This window comes from Hippichthys cyanospilos, chromosome 21 (assembly GCF_059441005.1).
Source record: "Hippichthys cyanospilos isolate Australia breed blue-spotted pipefish chromosome 21, RoL_Hcya_1.0, whole genome shotgun sequence".
Taxonomy (NCBI): domain Eukaryota; kingdom Metazoa; phylum Chordata; class Actinopteri; order Syngnathiformes; family Syngnathidae; genus Hippichthys; species Hippichthys cyanospilos.
In genome coordinates this window covers 9,379,463-9,403,221 of record NC_142389.1, presented here as the reverse complement: position 1 = coordinate 9,403,221, position 23,759 = coordinate 9,379,463, and the positions used below count along the sequence as shown (strand labels likewise).

General features: G+C 38.5%; 1 protein-coding gene across 1 annotated transcript; it reads right to left on the bottom strand.

The window, feature by feature from the left end:
• Positions 1-12,415: 12,415 nt before the first annotated feature.
• Positions 12,416-14,246, bottom strand: LOC148406542 (homeobox protein XHOX-3-like). Its single transcript, XM_088405266.1, has 3 exons — positions 13,967-14,246; positions 13,375-13,610; positions 12,416-12,946 (listed from the first exon to the last, which is right to left on the bottom strand). The coding sequence occupies exons 1-3, from the start codon at positions 14,244-14,246 to the stop codon at positions 12,416-12,418; spliced, it is 1,047 nt and encodes a 348-aa protein (XP_088261392.1).
• Between the last annotated feature and the right edge of the window lie 9,513 nt (positions 14,247-23,759).

Here is a 23,759-nt window from a genome sequence, read left to right as displayed (position 1 = left end):
AAGTTGCTGTGATGTATTTTGAGCCTTAATGCTACCTGTAGTTTGTCACACAATGCATAATGGGTAAGAAGGCTCCTGGTTGATATAGAAGTTGCTGCATGTTCCTTTTAATTTATTCTCAATTTGAAAAGAAAAATGTACTGTTCCTGTCATGTCATTAAAAAGCAGTCAATTTGGTGACATTTTGAGAAACCTTGTTAGAATCTCAAGTACCCCCTGAAATTACCGTCACGTACCCACCAGGTTACTCGTACTCCTATTTGAGAACCACTGGCTATTAGAGTAGTAACACTGCATTATAAATATTATTTACAATTCGCATTAGGCTCGCGGACTAAAACGGTCAAATTTTGGCAGTTAGCTGAAAATTGTTCTAGGTGGATTCTTATTAATCACTATGAGTGATGAGTTTCTGAATGAATTTACTGTCCAAGGAAGAAAAGTTATGACCACAGTGTACCAAAAAAAAAAAAAAAAAAAAAACGCTGTCTCAGCAATACAGTTGCTCTTCGGGGTTAAGACCATCAACCAATTGTAGTGTTCTTTATATTCCCTCAAGAATTTTATAAGATATTGTATGCAGATTTTTCTTCTCACTGCATCATAATCTATTTCAAGTAACCGACAAATGTCATGTTTCGATAAATTGGGGTGCATTGTATTTGATACTAATATAGTTCTTTGGTGAACGTGCTCTAGCAACACAGGTGCCAATATTCAAAATTTGAGTTCAGACTTACACCTAAAGCTAAAACCTGTGTAGGACCCATTTGGGGTTATTTTTGACCCAACAGTTTTTAACTTGCATGTTCTATGGCTTACTTATCACATACCTACAGTATCTTGACTGTGAGTTGGAGAATATCCCATATATTACGGCATGGCAGCTGATTTCAGCGTTCAGCTCATTCCACCTCCCACCACATCGCCTGTAACTCCACCCCGTCAATCACGCCTCTCAGATAGCTCCATGATTGCGATCGACACTCCGATGATGGAAGTGAATAAAACTCCTCGTGACAAGCCCGCGTGTGAGTCATGGCTACGCATTAAAAGTTGAATCTGACACATCGGACGTCCTTTACTCAGCCGTGCTTTATGACGAGAGGTTTTCCTGGATGGCTTTCTCCATCAATCCCCCTTCTTGCCCCCTCCCTCCCTGTGTACCTTTTTTATACTGGTGGCTGACTTTTGAAGCAGCGGGGGTTTGGGAAAGCAACGTGAAGACTTCTAATAAAACAAATGAGCCGCTTCTTTAATTTGAGCTAAGCACCCTTTGCCACAATGCAGAAAGTGAAAGCAATTATATCCCCTTGGTAGGGTAACTTTTTTTCCTTGGTCCATGCTCCTCCACCTGACGACTAACCACTGCCTAAACAAGTCTTTACCCAATGTAAACTCATCCAAGCCAGTGACTCAGCCGCCATCTTGGCCGTGGTCCTGTCCTCATAAAGGCGGCGTACAGAGAGCGGTGTTTACAGATCGGCTCACCTCTGATCTGCAAAAGAGAAGGAGACATGGGAGCCGAGAGGCACAGAGACGCCGGGGGGTTACATGATTGCAGGACAAACTCATAAAAGTTCCATTAACCCAGCAGAAGTTAAAGAGGCCCTGTTTTCATCCAGCAGACAGCAGTCACAAACAAAGCATCACCATAAAGTGTATCCTCCTTCCTTTCCTATTCATCTCTCGGGCACCCGACGCGGCCGTTTTGTTTTCCATCATCCCAACATGATTCCCATCAGTACATTCTTCCTATATTGACACATTTCATGTAGAGACATTGCATCTCGTCTTGGAGGTTTTTAACAACGCTCCTTTTGAGTAATCGTCAGATAACTAAAACAATACTCCCCCTCCGCCTAACTCGGAATCTGGCTTCCTTGCCCGTGAGTCACAACCTGAAGACGCCACAGGTCTATATATGTACGTCAGCGTCAGCTTGTCTGGCTAATTAAACTTGCCATCCGGTCGGGACTGCTCATGTGTTTTACTGCTGCATTATAACGAAATGTGAAATCATCATGCTAAATTTTGATGCCTTGAAAGTGGTGATCATCTATTTCCTGTCTGCAGGAGGGCATGAACGACGTAACTTTTTTTTAAAGGTAGAAAATTAATCAGGACTCTCTTCAATGACGGTTAAAATGTGTGTAATCTTTCAAACAACGCTTAAGTTGTGTGCTAGCTTTCTCATAACTTAGATTGAAAATTGATTCTAGAAGCTAAAATACATTAATAATAGGAAATTCAGTGCATTTTCAATGTCTTGCTACAACAGCTGTTTTCGAATAAGGGTACAAGTACCCGTGACAGCATTTCAGGGGGTACGTGAGATTTTAAGAGGGTTTCTGCATGAGTAAATCTGATAGAATTTTTGTTCAATTGCCATGGCAGCAAAATAAAATGTTACTTTTCAAATTAAGAGCAAATTGGTTGGAACATGAAGCAACTTATCTTTGCAATGCCCTTACTTTGTTAGCTACAGGAGTTTGTTAGCATCCTGTTTGAGCTCAGTCATATACTGCCTCTCACAACCCATGCTTTCATTTTCTATCGCTTAATGCACCAGGGAATTCTATGTTGAATTTTTTACATCAGTATATAGCCTATAGCCGTCATTGGCAATGAAAGGGTTAAATACCTAAAGTAGTTGATGACCTTAGTACTCAACTCATTCAATTCCAAAGACAGATTTTTAGGTTTTTCAAGTCCAGAAATTCAATCCCAGGTACTTATTTTTTTTTCTTATTATTGTTCAGGTTTTTGGCTAAAGGAACATCAAAAAACGGCTGGTACAAAATTAATTTAATCATGAATTATTAACTTTAGTGCGTGAAGTTGAACTTTATTCATTTAGTAACAGCCATTTGCTCTAAAAAAAAAAAAAAAATAGACGTAGAAATACATCTTTGGTCTTGAATGAGTGAGTAAAAAACTATACATTTGTATTAATTGAATCTATTTTATATTAAACTGTGAATGTATTCATGACCCTCAGTAAAGCAATCAATTCAACTAGTTTAATATGTTTTAAATATGTTTATACATATATATTCAGGGTAAAGGCTCTGTTTTTGCAATGTGATGTGTAATCAAATCTGCAATCTGTAATCAAATTTGCAATCAAATAACAATTTTCATCTTTTTTTCAGGCACTTTGATGCACTTTGGTTATTTTTTTCAGTTTTAGACTAAGCTGAAATCCATATAAATGTTGTAAAATAAGTAACAGTTGTTGAAAGTTAATTATGTTGCTTTTTTTCTTTTGTTAATTTTAAAAAGGATACAGGTTTTGGTAGACCAACAAAATTTTTATAGATAATAGATTATAGTCAGCGCGTCGAGTGAGGGTACACAAAAGGTTTTCTTTTCCCGCTTGGCAAAATATAATTGAGAAGCACTGCTTTAATGTAAACTCAAGCCCTTGGCAAGAATCGATTGCGTTACAGCCGAGCAAAAAAAAAATACAAGCGAAAACAAAACGTCGAAAAAATTGTGGATTCGCATTGTCATCAGTGACACAATTTTCCAGCAGACATGCCAAAAACAAAACAGATGTTACAAATTCTATTTCTCTTGACTTACCATGAGGTATTTAGTTCCAAAGTTTATAAAATCAAATGCTGATGGCTCAGCACTCTGTTTTCAGTCTTAAATTTTGCACTTTTATTTCACAGGGGGTATATTGTTTAAAAAAAAAAAAATGCGTTGAGAATCACTGGTTTACATCACAGACAATCATTGTCAAGAATACAACATAAACGCATCCTTAAAAATTCGACTGAAACTATTCCCCTTTGTTTTTTTTATGATTGTTTGTCCCCAAAATGGAATAGAAGATTTCACATAAAACTTAATTATCTCACAGGACACACCAGCGCGCACACACTTGACCCCATCTCTACCTTGTCAATCACCTCGGTTTTATAGTTTTAGGGAGGTCTGTTCCTAGCCAAAGAGTGTGAGTGTGCTTTCAAATCATCCATTAGGCCACTAAGCACAAGCTCTTAGCTCCGCTTCTGATGCCCTCGCTATCTGGTACCACTATCTCTCCTGCTCTCTTTCCCATGGTGTAACCTTACCGCCCTAATTTTGCATGCTTCGCTCCAATACGCATTGAAATTTTCCAGTGTTACATACAGTATTGCCCTAAATTTGGATCCAATATTTGTTTCTACCAATACAGTAGAAAGTTCAACTTTTTGACTAAACAGCCAATACTTGCCACCGATTCGTGCAGCTACTTTAATTTAGTTGTCTGCCTTTTGGAGGCCTCCCGGAGCGCTTTTCTTTTTGTTTTTAGGTACCGTATTTTCCGCAATATAAAACACACCGGATTATGAGGTGCACCCTCAATTAATGACATATTTTAAAACTTTTCCCATATATAAGGCGCACCGCATTATCAGGCGCAACAGTAGAAGCAGTCAAATTTTATTAGTAGATTACAAACCAGCTTTCTGACAACTCCATTCACTCCCAAAATGAATAAACAACTGTCTTATGTTTTATTTTATTAGTATTTCCATGAGTTTATCTTTTAACAGCAAGGTATAACATGTAACATGTATAACATATAACATTTATTAACTTTTCCTCCAGTGCAATCACAATATAGTAGTTCTCAAAGTAATAACAATAATAACTCAAATAATAACTCAAAACTCTCAATAGCATAATAACTCAATGTCAATATGACTAACCTTGTTCAACTGTAAACACACAAAAGAAACAGGCAAAGCTTACTTTATCAGTTCATTCCCCATCTACGAATCCCAATCTCAATGTTGATCCATATATAAGGCGCACCTGATAAGGCGCACCATCAGCTTCTTAAAAAAATTAAGGCTTTTAGGCGCGCCTTATAGTGCGGAAATCACGGTATATCAAGTGCTTTGGAATTCTCGAATACTATTATGCTCATACTTATGAATTATGCGAGTGATCTGATATGGTCCAAGTGCTCTACAAATCCCATTTCTGTCAGGAGAAGCCTACTAGAACAGCTGAATTATTGTTTGGGTTTAAATTAGGCTGGTTTCCATTTAAACTTGATTTCAATCTCTATAGTGGTATAATGGCCATATACCAAGGGTTAAGTGGGATGCATTTCTGGACACAACAGTGGACACAAACGAATAGCCTAGGTCTTTTTGCAGAAAGGATTTTGTACACCCGTCGTCTACATCTCTATCAAGAGTCTCATGAAGGCAGAGTTCACATGGGCTTTTTTTTATTCTCTTCAGACAATCCTATCAACCACAATTATTGGTCAGCAGCGTTCACAGGTCAGGAGGACAACTCATTGCCTCAGCGCACAGAGGGGGTGGGGAGGCTTCAAAAATGTCATGGAAGCCCAAATGCTCTCCTTGGCCAGGATGGGACCTGGAGGTTTGCTGTGACAGTCGCAGGACGGGGGCTTAATGAGGATACATCACTGCGGCACTGAAGCGCTCATACCACAAGTGAGAATTTGCAATTGTGGGAGTCTACTGTACATGATTAAAACTGCCGGGTTCAAAGTAACCCAAGGTGGGTGAAATAGCTGATACAGCATTGAGTGTAAAATGGCTGAGCCAATACTGGGTTGTTTATACCCAATATATTGGGTTGAGAATTTTAGCCTGTATGTTGGTGTTGGGTTATGATCCCACAAAGGGTTAAAGAAATTATACAGATGAATTAAAGTTACCAAAAAATTGATTACCTGTTTAACATAGCTGTAGTGTTTAAAAATAATAGTAATTTTATTACCAGCATTTTTTAAAAATATAATAATAATAATAAAACAAGCAGCAATTCGATAGCAGCAGGTGGCACAATTCATACACAAGTTTGGCATAATTTTTAGATCAACAACCCAACTATTTTATGCACTCGAAAAACAGTTGAGTCTAAAATAACCCAAACTGCATCAAAAAGAGACCAACGCAACATTTGAGTTTATATGAAATCTAAAAAGGTGGGTCATATGAATAAATCATAAACAATGTGTTTTTATGTTGTTTTGTACAAAGCAATGGAATTTTTGTTAACCCAATTTAACATTTATCGCCCCCACCCCACAAAATTGGGTCATAATGACTACCCCACAAAACGATTGTTAGTTTTGTGTGTCATTCATTTTAAATTTGACTCAACTGTTCAGAAGAACTGAATAACCCATTATGTTGTGTCAATCTTTTTTTTTTTTTTACTCAATTTGGTTGATTTAAAACTCAACAGTTTTTAGAGTAGACTGTTGAATAAATTACATAACCCAAACAAACAACCCCAAAATTGGGTTGGTTTGTGTGTGCATGTGTTTATTTCTGACTCAACAGAAATGAGTACCCCACAAAACAAAACAGTTATTTCTGATTAAATGAATAACCCCCAAAGTTGTGCTGGTCATCCAAATCCAATTTTTAACTCAATCTGTATCAAAATAATGATCCCAACCTCAGGTAAAAGGAAAGATGCTACGGAAAAGATAGCTTACCGAAACAACTCAGTATTTTTGTTTGTGTAGATACACCTACTGTATATATCGAAGTGGAGTAACCAGACATGGCTGACCAGTGTCACATGACCCTACTGAGCTCGAGTTGCAAATCTTTCTCTTTGCTACTATTAACACTAAAGTACATCCATGTAGATTGTTGGCTGTGGGAACCAACTCCTTTTTGGACTCATGGGATGGTTAAAAAAAAAAAAAACTGGGACAACTTTCCTGTGGCCTTCAGCCACCATGCTTGCCGAGCAGTAAACGCAGCCAGCGTGCTGTAAAATAAAATGAAGTGAGGAGAGAATTGGACGCATCCACAGAGCCATTGGCTGCCGAATGGGTTGTAAAATAATAACACGGAGTCATAAAACCAAGTGCTTATTAAATCATTTCTAAACAATATTGCAAGGCATCCTGCGAGAGGCCCCACAAAGCAAAAAAAATGATCTGATGAGGATGTATAGCAGCTCGACAATCAAAATGAAGTTAATACTTGGACCATCGACTATGAATTCAGTGTGCACCCACTGGTCACAATATTAAGTACACTTGCACATAAGATTGAATGTTAATTGCAAGAAGTATGCATCACTGAGAGTGTTTTTGAAGATATTATGCAGCTTTGTGAATAATATCAATAGTATGTGGAAAGTGAACGTGTATTAATGAATGTCCCTATGCTGTGTACTCTTTATTAAATTCAAAATGCTGCAACACATGGACTGGAATATTCATCACTTTATGGGTTGGGGTGAGGTGGTGTATTATGTATTTTATGTACAGTATCAACCAAAGGTTTGGAAGCCTCTTCACATTCCTGCTTTCAAATGAGGTCAGGAAATTCAAAATATTAAATCTTGATACTGTAGAGAACATCATTCTATGTTATAAACCATCATCCACGTCACAAAACTGAGAAAATGTGCATATTGTCTCAATTTTGCCTCATAGCCAAAACAACAGAGACATGAGTTTCGGATGCAGTTTTTTTTTTTTTTAAATAAAAGGTGGCGCCCTTTTAAAAAGACAAAGATGCACCACTTTTGCTTGATTTGTGTTCGATTATTCTTTTAATGACATACTTGAATGAAAAACACAACCAAAACAGGAAACGATACCGATTTAATGTTATTTCAATCCAAAGCAACTTCCGCTCACAGACCTCAAGCAATCGCTTTCACCTGTTTAAAAGGTTTTGGAAGAGACCAAAATTAACAAGCAGGGCCGAAGGTGTAGCCTGTGAAACAAAAGTGCCGTTTTTTTATGTCAATCCATTGGCAAGTGGATAATCGCTAAAACCACAACGTTTTGTTGCCAATAGAGCCTGACGTTTGTGAGTTATTTTATTAAAGTGATAAATGCACACCTGTGCATGGATGAATACACCTACCGAAATGGTTGATTCCAGGTTAAAATTAAAATGCCGGGAGACAAGCGAAGTTCAAAATTGCTATGAACGATGACTCCGTTTTGGTACACATTTCTAATGGGCTTGACTAATTGTTTTCATTTTTATTTTTTTCCTGATTAAAATACGGGAACGTACTTTTATATGTTTTCGTTCGTGTTGTTTATGAAACCCCTGACGTCGAATAAAGGTAAGAGCGTTCAGAAATGATCGGATGTGCATTGAAATGGGAAAAGATGCTCCTGTTTGCAGTGTGGTTTACGTTTTTGAAGTTGCTAATATAGTGTTGCTAATAAATGTTTGTTGGAATGGAATTGGACCAAAAAAAGCCTTTTTGTGTGTGCTTTGGTTGCTCGTTTACCTTGTGGTAGTCAATTTTTATATTGAGTCATTATAAGCTTGTACAAAATTTCTTGGTTGTGCGTTTTTGTGTGGCGGGGGGCACATAAGCAGCCGGTGGCTGCGCCATAAATAATGTTGATAAAGACGCCGGTTAGAATGACTTTGACTCGTCCCCGGGAGCCCCCCTCCCTCCGTCGATTGATTTAACGTGACCCTCGCTTCCAAACGATATTGGAAGCCTATTTAAACAGATGAAGGTCTAAATTGTCTTGCTTGTATGCGCATTAATCTCCCATTCATCATCATTATGGTGTGATTGGGTCGCGCACGCCTCCGCCAGCCCTTTCGGGTTCTTACGACAAGGGCCTGTAAATTAGGATGTAAGCCAATTTAAACAGCAGAAGCGCATCCATTTGGGGTTGTTTGTGCGTGAGAGGTTTCATTTGGGACATCTGCACCGCACCGCCTTTATCCAAATGCTTTGTGCGATATGGAGAGCTGTGCGCTATTCTCCTTTCTAAGGATGATGGGATCATATGCTAAATTACGCTTTTTTGTGTGATGAAATCAGATTTATTTGCAATTGTCTGAAAATTGCTACTTGCTATCACTTTTGTCTATCAGCAAAAATATATATACTGTACACCCTACCTATCCATCATGCACCTGCCTAAAAGGCTAGATACTCAATGTGTTATCTTTGCGTTTAATTATTATGTATACTTTGCAACGACCGAAAGAAAACAGCCTTGATAGTTTACATAAATCTGCGCGTGTGACCGCACGGCTTAAACGGTGTTTTATTCCAAACATATGCATTTTAATCAGCGCGGTCACACTTACAAGAACTGCAGTTAATAAGGCCATCAATCAAGATGGAGGTGTGAAGAGGGGGGTGGGCTTTGGGGGCTGCTGGTTGCGCCACGCATGGATGCAGAACTGTCTTATTAGGACGCACCAGGAGGACGAAGGCGTTTTGTGTGCAAGCGTAAACTGTAATTTGTGTGTATCGCTGTGTTGTGTAATGTGTGTAAGATGCATCAGTGATGAGTGTTTTTGTTTCACATTACCTGCCATATGCCTGCTGGCCATCAAAATTCTGCTGTTATAATCTAGAAAACGTGGTTTATTATCATGCTTGCTTGTTTTAAGAGTTCTCAACCTTATTGTAACCTCTATAAAATATATTTTTTCAGATAAGCATTTTTGGTTGGTTGGAAAAACAGAATTGAGAGTGCTATGCTGTCTGTACAAATTGAATAAACGTTGGCAACACAGTGCTAACCCGAAACATACAAATATTCATCAAGAGCAAAGATAGCTCGTGTAACATGATCTGTATTATTTCAGGCTCCTCTGTTGAAAATGGTCACATCCTAATGAAAATAAAGGCATAAAACGTGTACAAATGAGTTACCTGCACAATTTAGCAGTTTATCCGTTTTCCAGTTCATTTGCTCTTAATCTGAAAATGACCTGTTCCCGTCACAGGATTAAAAATAACCAAAATAGTTCTGCTAATAAGAAACCCTGTTAATTAATTTGAAAACTTAATTTGAAATCTACTGTTCTCATCACGGAATTAAATATCATTATATTCCGCGCGCATACCTTCATTTGAGAACCACTCTTCTATCAAGATTTTACAAATTCAAGGTATCTTTTATGATGAAAAGAGGGGTTGTCATTTTTATTTATGAAAAAAAAAGTTAAATATTGGAATTGGATGAAAAACGGCGTCTGTCCTTTGTTTATTCTTGCACTTAATAAAAAAAGCATTCAAGGTAATTGATGAGCCCCTAAAATGGAAAAATAAAACAATCTTGCTGCCTTAACTCAACTAAAATCTATATTTGAATCAAAATGCGGCATCGTTTTTAAAAGAATCGACGAGTGTGCCTAATGAAGTGGCCAAGCACTCTTTAAGACCGGCTTCAAATATTTCAAGTATCACCTTTTGAAATGCAATCACTTCAAGTCAATTGGTGCAATTAAGCTTCAGCTGATGCGTCATCGATCTTTTTGCACCTTCAATATTCCTCTCTATTCTCTCCATTAAGTGGCTGCAAGAGGAAAATATGAAGGAGCCCTGGGAGCACTTAAGTGTCATGGTCAATCTAGCTCATCACGTGATATGAGGCCTTATTCTAGACCACTTGAAAAGAAAGTTAATGTTATTGGAAGGGTAGCGAGGGAGCTCTTTGGATGAGCCAACAATATTAACAGACAAATACATATATATATAAGACGCAATAAAAGACGTCTGCTCGACTTTTCACTGTTTATTGTAAATTAGATGAACCTCATCTGTAATACAGAAAATCAATTAAAAGAAAAATACATAAATACACTAGACTATAGTGCAGCAATTAGGCTATAATCAAAAGGTAATCATATTGATGTGCTGGCTCTTATAATGTCGTCGGAGAAAACAGCAAATATTGTTTTTTAAGACATTTGATTGTCCATTCTCCATCTGTCTTCCTCTTTTGTGTAATCCGCTCCCCTGGCGCCTTGTTACCTTTCGGCAGCAAGCATCCCCTTCCTGGTAGAATCATTAATTCCGCACTCAAAATTCAGCGGCTCCTACATATACATCAGGCTGTAATTTCATGTGCACATGGCTGAGATCCGCCTCTAATGAGACGGCTCCAGTTCCGTTAACAAATCCCCCTTGTTAGAAAGAGACTCTGCGAGCATCATTCTCTTACATGGATGTGGAAAGACAGCATAACCTAAAAAAATGAATGATTTAGGAATGGAAATGTTTCAGACGCTAGAAATTTGATTTATTTGTAGGTCTATATATGTGCACTGAAAAAAAAGTTGGTGAACTCGATTTCAAAGCAACAAACTTGGATAACAATTTAAATTGGGCAATTCCACGCTCTGAAAACGATTAGGTCAAAAATAACCCAAATTGGGTCATAAGGGGACAGCCGCAACTTTAGAAATTATTCATTTTACCCAAAACGTTGAGCCATTCCGTTTTTATTTGGACACAACCTGTCAGTGTATTTTTAACCACCTTTTTTTAAGTCTAAAAATAGGTAGGTCAAAATAACCCAAAGAGGACCAACCCAGCAATCTCATTTAACTCAAAGAATAACACAATTTGGGATGTTTTTGACCGAACTGTTTTTGAGTCAATGTTTTCAGGTTATTTTATGCTAAAAAGATTTCGATCAGAAGAAAAGGACAAACACAACTCTTTAAGTTATTCTTTTATCCCAAAATGTTGGGTTGGTCCTTTATTGACCCAAGTTGGGTTATTTTTTTACCGAACTCTTCACCATTTTTTTCAAACCACTATAATCAACATTCTAAAAACAGTTGAGTCAAAAATAACCCAAACGAGGACCAACATAACTTTACGTTAGTTATCTAAAAAAAAAATAAATAAATAAATAAAGTGTCATCGTTTGCCCTAAATGTTTTTTTTTTTTTTTTTTACATTTGAAAAATAGCCCAAATCATAAGAGGACCAACCCAACTTTTAATGGTACTGTTATATTCCCCCCAAATTTGGGGCTCAGTCTTTTTTTTTTTTTTGTCCCAATTTGGTTTATTTTTGACCAGACTTTTGTTGAGTATTTTTCATATCAACATTTTTACACACAAAAAAAAAGTTTGTTCAAAAAAAGCTGACCAATTAAACTTTGTTATTCATTTAACTTAAAGTTAGGTTCAAACGTGCACTGGCTCAATTTGGGTTATTTTTGACGCAATTATTTTGAAGTGCATTTTATTATTTTACACTCCAATAGCAATTGGGTGATAAAAATAACCACAAATCGAACAGCCCTAACTGATAATCCTATCCTTTTCACCCCAAATATCAGTCAATTTTTGAACGAATTTGTCTTTATTTTGATTTTCACACAACCGAATTCGGAGTGGAAAAAAAAAATCGGCTTTGTAAATGCGAAAATTGCTTTCTTTCATTTTCACCAAATAAATAATATTTTACAGAACTAATTTTAATTTTAATGTGTTGCATTTGAAATTGCTTTCCCCATGTGGCCCACTTTTTTTTTTTTTTAACAGTGTGTGTCTTATTTAATCAAACGTGCAATCACAATTGCTGGCCCGATGATTCGTTGTGCTATTATGGTCTCGTCCCAACGTGACGACTGTTGGGGTTCTAAGAAGGTAAAGGTACGACAGTTTGGGTTTTATCTTGTCAGTGGCACCTCCTCTCGCTGGTCCACCGTCACGGATGAAGCTTTGCTCAAGACAGAAGGCGTAAACGTGACAAAAGCATCAGTTCTGCTAGTCGGGGAGCAGGTGAAGTCCGAAGCCGGGGCCCTGGACGAGAGGCCGCCGGATGGAGCGGAGTGACAGGCCAGGCACGCGCACGGGCTTCCACCCGGACCGAGCCCGTGAGCAGAACTCTGGTACAAGGACGGGTGTCTGAAGGCGCACAGGAGTTCCGGCCTCTGGTAGGGATGGGACAGCATCCGGAAGCTGTCCAGGGAGCGCAGTGGGTTGGGGAAAGAGGTGGCGGGGGTCGGAGCGGAGCCGGCGCCCACTCCCAGGTGCGAGTAGTAGGGCAGCGGCAGGTGAGATGGAAAGGGGTAGGGCAGGTTCCCTGTGGCCGCCGCGTGGCTCATCATGTAGGTGTAAAAGGCTGGGTCGGCTGGGTGTGGCCAAGTCATAGCCAGACGTTGACGCTTGTCCTTCATCCGGCGGTTCTGGAACCACACCTGGGGCCGGAGACACAGCGAGTCAAATATTAACAGCGAGCCTAACTCGCTTAAATAACTCACTTCAGCTCCATGCAGTTTGTGTGTGCGCTGTTGTTATTCATAAGTTTTTTTTTTTTTTTTTTTTTTTTTTTTTTTTTAACTATTGCGACACGAAATCGGGTTAAAATAACTCGTTTTTACTCTTTTTCAACCTGCATTGGTTTGTTCAAAAAATTAGCAGTCGGTCCCTTTGTGTCATTTAATTGGATTAATTTTGACCCAACTTATTTGACACAGGCCTTCAGCAGCAAGTGTAATGCTATTGCATTTCCTTTCCAAACATTTTCATATTGATCAAACATTTCATATGTTCAGCAAAATATGAATAAATATTTTTAGTCAGTTCATCATTTCATATATTCATTCTTTGTTTATTTTTGCATCACCTTAATGGTCGTTTCCGGTAGATTCAATGCGGCCGCCAGCTCGCACCTCCTCGGCCTGGACACATAGTTCTCCCGGTAAAATTCCTTCTCCAGTCGCGCGATTTGCTCCCTGGTGAAGGCTGTTCGGTAACGGCGAATCTGATCCGCGGAGTACGACAGAGAGTTCTGACCTGGGACCGTCTTCCCTGGGTCAGAACCAGAATCGCTTGGCAGACTCGGCGATTCTCCATTTCGACCTAGAAAGACAATCAGAGAATGAAATATAGGTTGTGACGTCACGTTAAATAAAGACAATTTCATATTTATTTGTGTGAACCGTCCTTTCGTGCATCTGCTTTTTTTTTCAGCTATGTACCTTTTGTAAACAAAATGCAAAATTACGCGGTAGGATTTGAGGTATATGCAAAATTGAATTGATTAGAAAGATCTAAATTCTAAAAAAAAAAAAATCCTCATTAAATGACACCGTTAGCTTTTCATCAGCATCTACAGGTGCATTGACTTAACGGCACTATATTTTTTCATTTGACAATTTTACCATGATTGTTCAGAGTTGGGTTTTTCAATAGCAAGCTCCTTTTTCACCACATACCTTTAGCTGATGGGTAGTCCAAGCTTTCAGGCGTGCAGCTGACGTCGATTTCCTCGTAGAAGTCCGACTCTGTGTCCGAGCTGCTGCCGTCTTTATGGGGACCATCGCCCCGGTGCCTGTCCCCCATCTCGGCGCACAAATTCCTGCGGGCGATCTCCTCAATCACCGCTTCCGTCAAGCAGCCTCTACGGTCCGGTTTCCCGGGGCTGCCGTCCGCCAAAGCCGGGGTGCCTTTACGCGTCGGAGCCTCCTGGGCCAGTATCTCCTCTCGACTCTCCATCCCGAGCGCACGCTCTCAAAAAAAAAAAAAAAAAATTGTCGAGGAAAGATGTAGTGATATTTTGAGAACGTGTCGGGCGAGAGTGATAGCAGATGCGGTGCCGTATTGTGGGCTGAGCCTAGAAAAAGAAAAAGAGGAGGAGAGAGGGGATGCAATCCGGTCTGACCCCGAGAGAAGAGTGTGGAGAAGGAGCTCTGGGAGGGATCACCATTACCTCGCCCCCTCCCCTCCCATCCTCTCTCTCTCCCTCTCTCTCTAGAGCTGTCAGTCAATAGGCCAGTCTTTGGATGCCCTGTGACGTCACAAACTGATTGTACTTTTAAACGGAAGTCGCAATGGTCGCAGTTGTTGTCTGAATGCTTGAGATCTTTTCAATTTGTTCAGTTAACTGAATGGAATATTCTGCTGAGTTTTTACTTTCCCATCTGAAAACGTACAAGGGCTCGCTTAACGTTCACCTCTTATTTGATTGAATTAAGTTCATAGTGAATGTACCAAGCGAAAATCCATCGAATTTGTTTGTTGGCGTTTGACTGTATGCACACTTGGTATTGTGGTATTTTTTGTTTGGATGGCAATTATTGATTGTTATGGCTGCCTTTTGTTATTTCACACCCTAAAAAGAATTGTGCAAACTATGAACAAATTATGGGCCAAAACCAAGGACTGGCCAAATATTTGAGTCAACTTTATTAAACCCTCTTCGTGTTTTGCACCTAAGAACTTCATAAAAATAGGTCATCCAGTACACGGCAACCTAAAATTGGATTTATTTTTTTTATACCCAGAAAGTTGGGTAAAATTGGCCCTGATATTGGATGAGTCCTGCTTTGACCCATAATTGGCTTGATCTTTAGCCCAATGATTTTATGGGGTTTTACTCTATTGTTCCACGTATGCCATTTGGGTCCTAAAATCGGTCAGAGTTGATTTAACTTCTTGATTTATTTAAATGCTGTCAGTCCATTTGTAACTAATTTAGTGAATTTTTGATCCAAATATTTAACTATTTATTTTACTGTGTAAACAGCTGGGTTAAAAATAACCCAATGATGCATCAAAATAACCCAATGATGGGTAAAAATAAGTTAGTTTTCATATAACAACCCCACCAATTGGTTCTTTTGTACATGACAACCTAAAAAAATGAGTACAAAACATTCCAGAAAGTTAGGTCAAATTGACCCAACTATTGGATCCGTCCTTTCTATGATCCATCGTTAGGTAATTTTTAACCTAACTGTTATTACAAGGTTTAAAAAAAAGAATGTTTAAACACTCTAAAAGCTTTTTGGTCCAGATAAAATCCAATGTAAAAGTTGTTACTCATTTTTTGACCATTCAGGTTATTTTTAAAATGTATGGTTTTTGGTTTTTTTGTTCCCCACGGAAGTGGGGTGTGTGTCCCAAAGTTGTCCTTTCATTTTTTTTTTTGGATCACTTTCTTAGTTTTGACCCATCTATTTGTAGTATGTTCAGCACTTTGTTTGAAGCATGTAATTTCAAGGTTCTCTATAAATTTGAGTTTAAGCACTCAATCTTATAAAAGGAAAGCCATACACATACGTATTTTTTTCAGTTGCACTTTCAGTTTGATTAATTCCTGTCAATTCACAAGGCATTAAGAATACGTTTTGCACGCATATCCAGTGTCCACACCACTTAAGTTAATAAGCTTGAAAGCTTTTTGTATGAAGAGAACTGTGTCTTTGGGGGACGGCCATTTTGCCACTGTCCGTCCAATGAAAATGTTGCGCAGGTAATCGCCAATCATGGTTGAGCTTGCAAATGGCACATGACCGAATTCAGACAGCAAGTGTGATATTACTGTGGTCGTTACTTGAACTCTGAGCAGTCCGCAAGTAACAAAATGGCCGCCCCCAGAGATGGATAAAATTGGATGGTTTTGCTCCTTATTTAAATCCACAAACGCAATATTGATCAGAGTTCTGTGCTGAGATTAGAGAGTGTATATCAACCATAATTGTAACCTTTCCTTTAAAGGGACACTGTGTAAGATTTAGACCCTTTTTTATTAAAGGAATAAATCAAATGATTGTAAACGAAAAAAACAACAACTTGCAAATGTGTTCTTAACGTCCGATAGTATGTTTTAAATGTAATCGTAGGTCGAGTTATCATTACATTATATTGCATGGGGGGTGGCACTTCTCTGGAGGCTGTCATGTTTGTTATAGCTACGGACAATGCAACACCTGCAACACCTCCTGCTGTCTGGAATGAAAAACGGTCAAATTTTACACAGTGTCCCTTTAAGTAAAGTGTTTACGTTTTCCCACTTGTGGTTAGAACAATATATTTTTTATTTTAATCTTGTAATTTATACATAACGCTAGGTGTCTCAACTTTCAGCCCCCCCCTCCTCACCCATCTCATGTCATTTGCTGCCCTGTCACCCCTCCACCCTTACTACCTTAAGTGGAGTCAAGTAAAGTCCTTAAAGGTCAAGTCTCAGGGTCAGTTTAGATAAGAGACCCTTTGACATTGAAGTCTTTAAATGTTAAGAGCCAAGTTAGGAAATATCCTGCCGCTTTGAATTTGAAAACGCGGCGCCATTACGATTTTCGGTTGTGTCAATACATAAAGTTACTTCTCCAATTTGCATAAAGAACACGAATTTGACAAAATGTAAAAGGATTTTGTACACACAGTAGAGAAAATGTATTTTTTTTCGGGGTGAAATGATCAGTTTAGTTGGAACAACTTTAAACAACAACATTTCCGGCAACGTAACGTTGGCAAGCAATTTGTTCGCTTGACAAGACTGGCCTGGAGGGGTTTTCATGGCAATGATGTTGACCGATACAAAGGGGCGGGGTCATGCTGACAAGGACTTTCAGAGGGAAGCTTCAAATTGCAACAGCCTCTGCTGTCCTTGTGCGCCCTCGCCTGTCTGACAGAGGGAAAGCCTCCAGTGGGTACCCTCCCCTCCCCCACCCAGCCTGCCTGCCTGCCTGCCTTCTAAGAGGTGAGGGGAAATTCCTTTGCTCTTCTCCCCCAACACTTTCATCCCGCCTCTAAAGGATGAAGAAGGAGGGGGGGAAGCACATCTTGCGTTCTCCATTGTCTTCTCGTGCCGTTGGTTTGGCATCATATTTGGAAAAAAAATGTATGCACATATGGAAACATCAACATAGGGAGGTGAAATGAATTTGACCTTAAATATCAGTCGAAATGTAATGCATTTCTCGTATCAAAATGGGTCAAACCATTCTGAGAGAGTAAATGTAATCCAGACTTAAATACTACTGAACTGTACTTTAAAAATAAAGTAACTCTACTGTACTTTTCTAAATGTACTTTCGAATAGTAGCATTCAATTTACTCGACATAAAGAGCTAAAGCGTTGAAATATGAACATTAACGTTCAGTTTAAAAACTCGATAGTTGGAAAATGCAAATCCATGTTACAATACAACTGAAAAAATAGTCTGCCTTTGGGAATTTTTTAGCCATATTAGTGGTAACATTTTATATGACGCAAAGTTTCAAATTTTATGATTTTTTTTTGTACCACTAGTGGAAAACCTGCAATAGAGAAATGTGCAATAATAAATACATGAACAAATAAATAAATAGAAAATGTTTGCTTCAACATCGTCAGCAGTCCTGTATTAGTGTGTTTATTTTGACTTTAGAGATGTTTTTAATATGTTTCCTTTCCGTCTCAATAAGCAAAATATTAGAAGCAGCCCTGTTTATACTATAGTTTTCAGGTATTTTTTAAATATTAAATTAAAATGTGATAGTTTATTTTTAATCCTCTAAAACTGTTAGCTAAAAAAATAATCCAAATCGAGTTGCAATAACGAGACTGACACACATTCTGCGTTAATTTAGCAAAAAGTTAGGTAAAAATAAATAACATTTACCGAAAGTTGTTAGTTGTTTTGGAAGTTTTGACCCAACATTTGGCTAAACCGAAAGTTGAATATTTTTTTTAGTGACAAAATTAGGTTATTTTGAGTATAACAGCCCAAATATATTTATTTATTATCTATATGACCAGCATTTTAGGTAGAATAATAAATATATAATCCAAAACTTTTATGTGCCAAAAAGAGTTTATATGATTAATTCTTGACAACTGTATTCAGCGTGTTCAGTTCAATTAGATCTCCTTAGCTCTCTAGATATATTAATGGTACTGTTACAAATTCGTGCACTCGCTACAGCAACAAAACGATGGCTGTGTGCATTTTTAAATTTAACGAATGCATTCAATACACAAACACGATTTGTATTATACATTGAGTTACGTGTGTTTTGTGTTTATAAGTGTTTGTGCGTGTACGTATACGATAGTGTTTTTTTCTGCGTTGTTGTTGTCCATTAGGACCAACGTCTCGTATGAGTTATTGTAGAAGTTGTTTTTGTGTTACTTGATGTTATGCAACGGGTGTTGGCCAGGGCAGATGCGATCTTGTGATCCATCGGAGATAACGCTGTGAGAGGCTTTTTTGCGCAACCGTCTTGACCTTGCTTGCTTTACAGTAGTGTCACTTATATGGTGTGTGTTTTAGATAGTGGAGGACAGCGGAAGGGGTTTGGAAACTTTGCTGGTCGGGATGTGGTCGTGGAGCGCATGTTTGAGTCCAAAAAGTAGAGAGGTGGAAAAATTGTGCAAATATACTCTTCTACATTGTTTTTCCTGTTTGCGTGTGCTTTTGACGACTTGTTTGAAAAATAATAACAGCATAGTTGTTGGATACCTTTTATTTATCAGAACAGGCTTGTTGACTTTAACAGCGATGATGTATACTTGACGTAAACTTAGAGAACGTTGATTTTTGACAAGTCACGTGGAATGTGAGGGATAGTGAGCATTTACGATGGCAGCAACGGATTCTAAGAAGCAAGATATCCCATTCTCCATCCTTTTAATTTTTATTGTCAACAATAGTTTGTAGTTACAAAATTCGCGGCGATTGTTGTGCAGTGTCAACCCGACGCGTATTTATAGTCTAAGAGGGAGAAAAAAATCATATAGCATGTATAATGTTATTTTTTTGAGAGCCATTTGACAACTTAAACATTATTAAAGTACTCTAGTTAAAAAAAAAATACGAACTCTGTTTCAAGAAACGTTTTGAAATGAGAAATATATGAAAATGTGGGCTTTTTCTCATTTTCAACGAAATGCATTTAAATAACGACTTGTCCCCTGTATTGACAAAAAAAACACTTTTTGTCCCGAGTAGAAGCAACTCGGCATCGTGTTTAGAGCAAGTTTGCTTGCTTTGTTTTCGTAGATGCCAATAATTTATATTTTGAAGTAGTTTCAACTGAAATTGCGGTATATTCCCATTTATAAGACGACAGAAACAAAAGGTAGCCTCTAAAAACGTGCCCTTGTTTGTTAGTCTTCCTCAATTAGTACTGTACGGTAAGTCCAAATATAAGCGACACTAAAAGTATATAGTAAATACATCTCTTTTTGCTATACCTTTATGAGTGTATCGTACTTGTGTATCGTGTATTGGTACTTTAAAGTGACTACTTTTCCACTTCTATCTTAAAGTGGGCCATATTTTGTGACAAGGAGCAGAACTTGCACTCCGTCGTAACTTTTTCTTTGCTTGGGGAAGGTCAAGGAAGGGGGCTGCTAATGCACCCCTCACTTTTATGAGGCAGCAGGCAGCCCAACTTGAACTTGACCATGGCGTCTGCGCAGTACGCCTGTAATCCAGTCCACGAATATACTTGAGATTGGGTGGCTTTTGCAATACATTTTTATGATTACAGTATTCGTTGAATTGCTATAGCAGAGCAGCTCCTGAACCTGGATGGAAATAAAACAATTGCTGCCCCTCCTGTTTTTCTCTTTCGCTCCCTGGCTTCAGTTTGGCCTTGAAACGGGATGACGCATGCACATTTAACTCGCTGACCTTGGAACCAAACTCGTCCCGGTGACTGCAGCTGGAAACCTTTGTCTCATCCCCGCATGCAGCTCCTGTACTGTAAACCGGCGAGACACCAACGTCGTGCGCGCCGCTTAAAAGTGGAAGGGGGAAGGGGGGTCGTGGCATGAGGTGGGCCAACATCAGTAGCAAGGGTAACACACCAGGTGCAAAGCCCCAGCACTTTCACACGAATCCAGCTTCTTCACTCTGGCATCTTCTGAGAAAGCTGATATTTACAAGTCTCTCTCCTTGCAAACGTGGTTCTCGTCCCAGCTTCGGCGTATACCGTACTGTAATTGTTTTTCGACTTAAGAGCAATGATCTAAGTTTAAATGATTGTACTTTAAAAACACGGTATAGAACGAGTGCAGGTAATGACGTCATGGTGGTCAAACCAACTATTAGCAACTATTTTTTGCGTGGTGTGCATGCTGCAGCCATAGCAAGCGCGTCCTTATTAAAAAAAAAATAAAAACTAAATATTTTCTAAGCATGGAAGGAAATAATCGAACGCAAAGCCCCTGAAAAATCAGAAAATGGAAATCACAAATGCAATCATAAACAGAAGTGTTTTTATCACTAAATACTCATTAAGGCTTGGTCGCCATTTTCCGATCTTTCCATTTCCTTTTATTGTGGCTAGATAAGCACGCGTCGATGACTAAGTCGCTCTTTATTTACATTTGAGCCCGCGATCGTTAACAGATAACTAATGTGATGAATTACCAGGCCATATTTGAAACTTATCCCCTTAATTTTTGGCCTATTTGTCTTTCGTGGGCATACTGAATAATTCCGTTTTGATATGATCACGTTTAATACTGCAAAAAAGCTCTACCATAAGTTAGATTTTCACGTAACAGGGCTTTTATATTTTTGACTGTTATATTTAAAAACGACTTCAAAATGCACTACGGTGCAATTTCAAAACCGATATGCAACCCACCAAACAATAAATCGATGGATCTGGCCTCAAACTTCTTTAAATATGCTGTATAATGTTGGAAGTAGCACCACAAGAAACTGATTTCAAATTTGATTTTAGAAACATTATGAACAGTATGAGTATTTCCATCATTGCTGTTCGCGTGGAACTATACGGCCCGAAGAAGTAGTAGCACGTAAAACTGGTTGTGTTCAAATGTAACTTAAAAAATAAAAAAAATAAAAGCTTCAACACTCTGTCGACTGCATGGACGTTTTACATTTTGATTGGTGTTCCATATATAATATGTTATATTGACCCATTTCCATTAAACTCCGTAGTAAATCTGAGGTTTCTTCTTTTGCACGCATATGTTAATCCAATATGTGTAATGTAACAAAAGTGCAGCCTGTGTTCTCTCTCTGTACACATGAATGCGTGGCCAATATTAAACAGCAAAACTGTCACGTTTGCTGGTCGATCGTTTCCGTTGTGGAAGTCAAACTTGAACTTGACTGTTTGTATTTGGCTGGACCCTGTGTGTGTTTGTCTGCACCCCTGTTGTAAACGTCTATTCATTGTGAGGATGTCTAGTGTCTGGACTGGCCACATGCATGCGTCCTTGTTCACCTTGTTGTGACAAAAAATACAGCATTTGACGGGCAGCTGTAAGAAGAATTCTGAAATCTTAGGCCCAACTTGTTGCAAGGTTATATCATTTTTTTGGCGTCCTTCAGTTTTAGTTGATTTTTCATTTCCTTTAGTAGTAGTAGAATACAATTGGCTCACTTGCGCTATTAGGCTACAGCCGCTACACGTATTCACTAACGTTATCTTGCAATCCTAGTGAGCACAAAGACAAATATGGCATCGGTAATGTTTCATATGCGATTAATGTGTTGTGCAAATGAGCTAAAAAAACAAAACAAAAAAAACAAACAAATGTTTTTAAAATGTCTAATGCACTCGATATAGTGCAATATATATATATATATATATATATATATATATATATATATATATATATATACCCACAGTTTTTTTGACTAACATTAGAATATCAGCACGTATTGTGAAATGTTTTTTCGGAATATAAAATTCCATAAAAAAATGCATGAAATATAACACTAAATACGTTTCTAAAGACTTGCACTTTTTCTATGTTGTATGTTTTTCAAAAGTGCCATGACAGATTATATTATAACTTTAAAAATCGAAACACATTTAGTTGAGCAGCTCTGTAGCTATTGCATCATACAGTATTTTCAGTGCAGTGCACTGAAATCATTTTTATATTTCTTTATTCGTGATTGTTTATGCAGTGGTTTTGTTTCATTTTTCAAATGTTCTTTATTATACTGAAAAACTTCATAATCCTTCCCCCCCCATTCTATAGAATTTTTCTACACGCAAAAACGTATCAGGTGATTAGTGAACGCCCGTGTAAATGTTAAGGACGGTCTTTTACGTTAAAAGTTACATCAGAATTTACAAAACAAGCTCAGGCTTGAGTAGAATAGTCAAACAAGACGTACGAATGCGTCAGAACCAACAGACTGAAAGCCATCGGTCGTAAACGGAGCAGACACATTGAAACGACGCGTCTTTCCAAAGTTCCCACCGTTGTCACACGTATTTGCCAAAAAAACACCCCCAAAAGATCTCCAAATAATAAAAAGAAATTTCTTGGAATCGTACACTCGGCTAAAACCTCGGCCGCCATTGGACGAGTCGTTGGGAACGAGCGCTGGTTTCAGCAAAACAAAATGATAGTAAAAGTTTAATGTCCTCCAATCGCTTTCATTGGGACAGGAATTCTCACCCTTCTTCCGTTCTTTTCAAAGCAGCTCAGACGCTCCCTTCAAAGCCTCAATGGCCCTCAGCCGGGACGGCGAGACGGCAACTTTCAACTTGACCTTGGCCTCCAGCGGCGTCCACCTCCCTCGCGTAATTAGCCAGAGTCACAATACCCCCTCCTAAGATAATAATCGCACGCTATTGGCACGTTGTTGGCGTCTAAAAGCTCATGTTAAAAAGAAATACTCAGAGATCGTCCATGTTGAGCAAAATACACGGCGTGCGTAAAAATGTGCAAATGTAACTCGTTTTATTAACACGTTATTTGTTATACTGACGAATCTACATGGAATTTTGTTAAGGCACGTGCACGCATGTATGCATGGAGTTTGAAACCAGTGGTTGCATTTTGAATGTATACTTTTTAAATAAGCAGTCAAGATGTTTTTTTTAATGGAACACGGCTAAAAAAAAAAGATGGAGTGCGTGGTGCATTAGCATTTTTCTATATCTCACACAATACATGACGTTTGTGTAGTTGATGGTTTTTAATTTACTTTGAGCACCAAAAGAATTGCTATTTTGCAGCACACCTCTGAATAAAAAATAGTGTGCTTTAGTGGCAGTTATTCTGACCATCCAAATTACTGTATGCAAGTATGAAGAAAAGTGTGGCTTATAGTCTATGCGTTATGTGCGTAATGGAGAATGTTCCTTCCTATCCAATGTACTATCTATACAGTGCAAGCAGATGCTGCTTGGAAGCACATCTCAGGTTAAATTGTAGTGTTACGTTTTGTTTGGTAGTTATTTGAGATGTTACGCGGCAACAGAAGATAGCAAAATGCCCGGATGGCTTCGGTCAAC

Coding starts and splice junctions, on each gene's coding strand:
- LOC148406542 (XM_088405266.1), bottom strand. CDS start 14,246: ATGGAGAGTCGAGAGGAGATACTGGCCCAGGAGGCTCCGACGCGTAAA. Junction 13,611..13,966: donor GGACTACCCATCAGCTAAAG/GTATGTGGTGAA, acceptor TTGTCTTTCTAG/GTCGAAATGGAGAATCGCCG. Junction 12,947..13,374: donor TACCGGAAACGACCATTAAG/GTGATGCAAAAA, acceptor CTCCGGCCCCAG/GTGTGGTTCCAGAACCGCCG.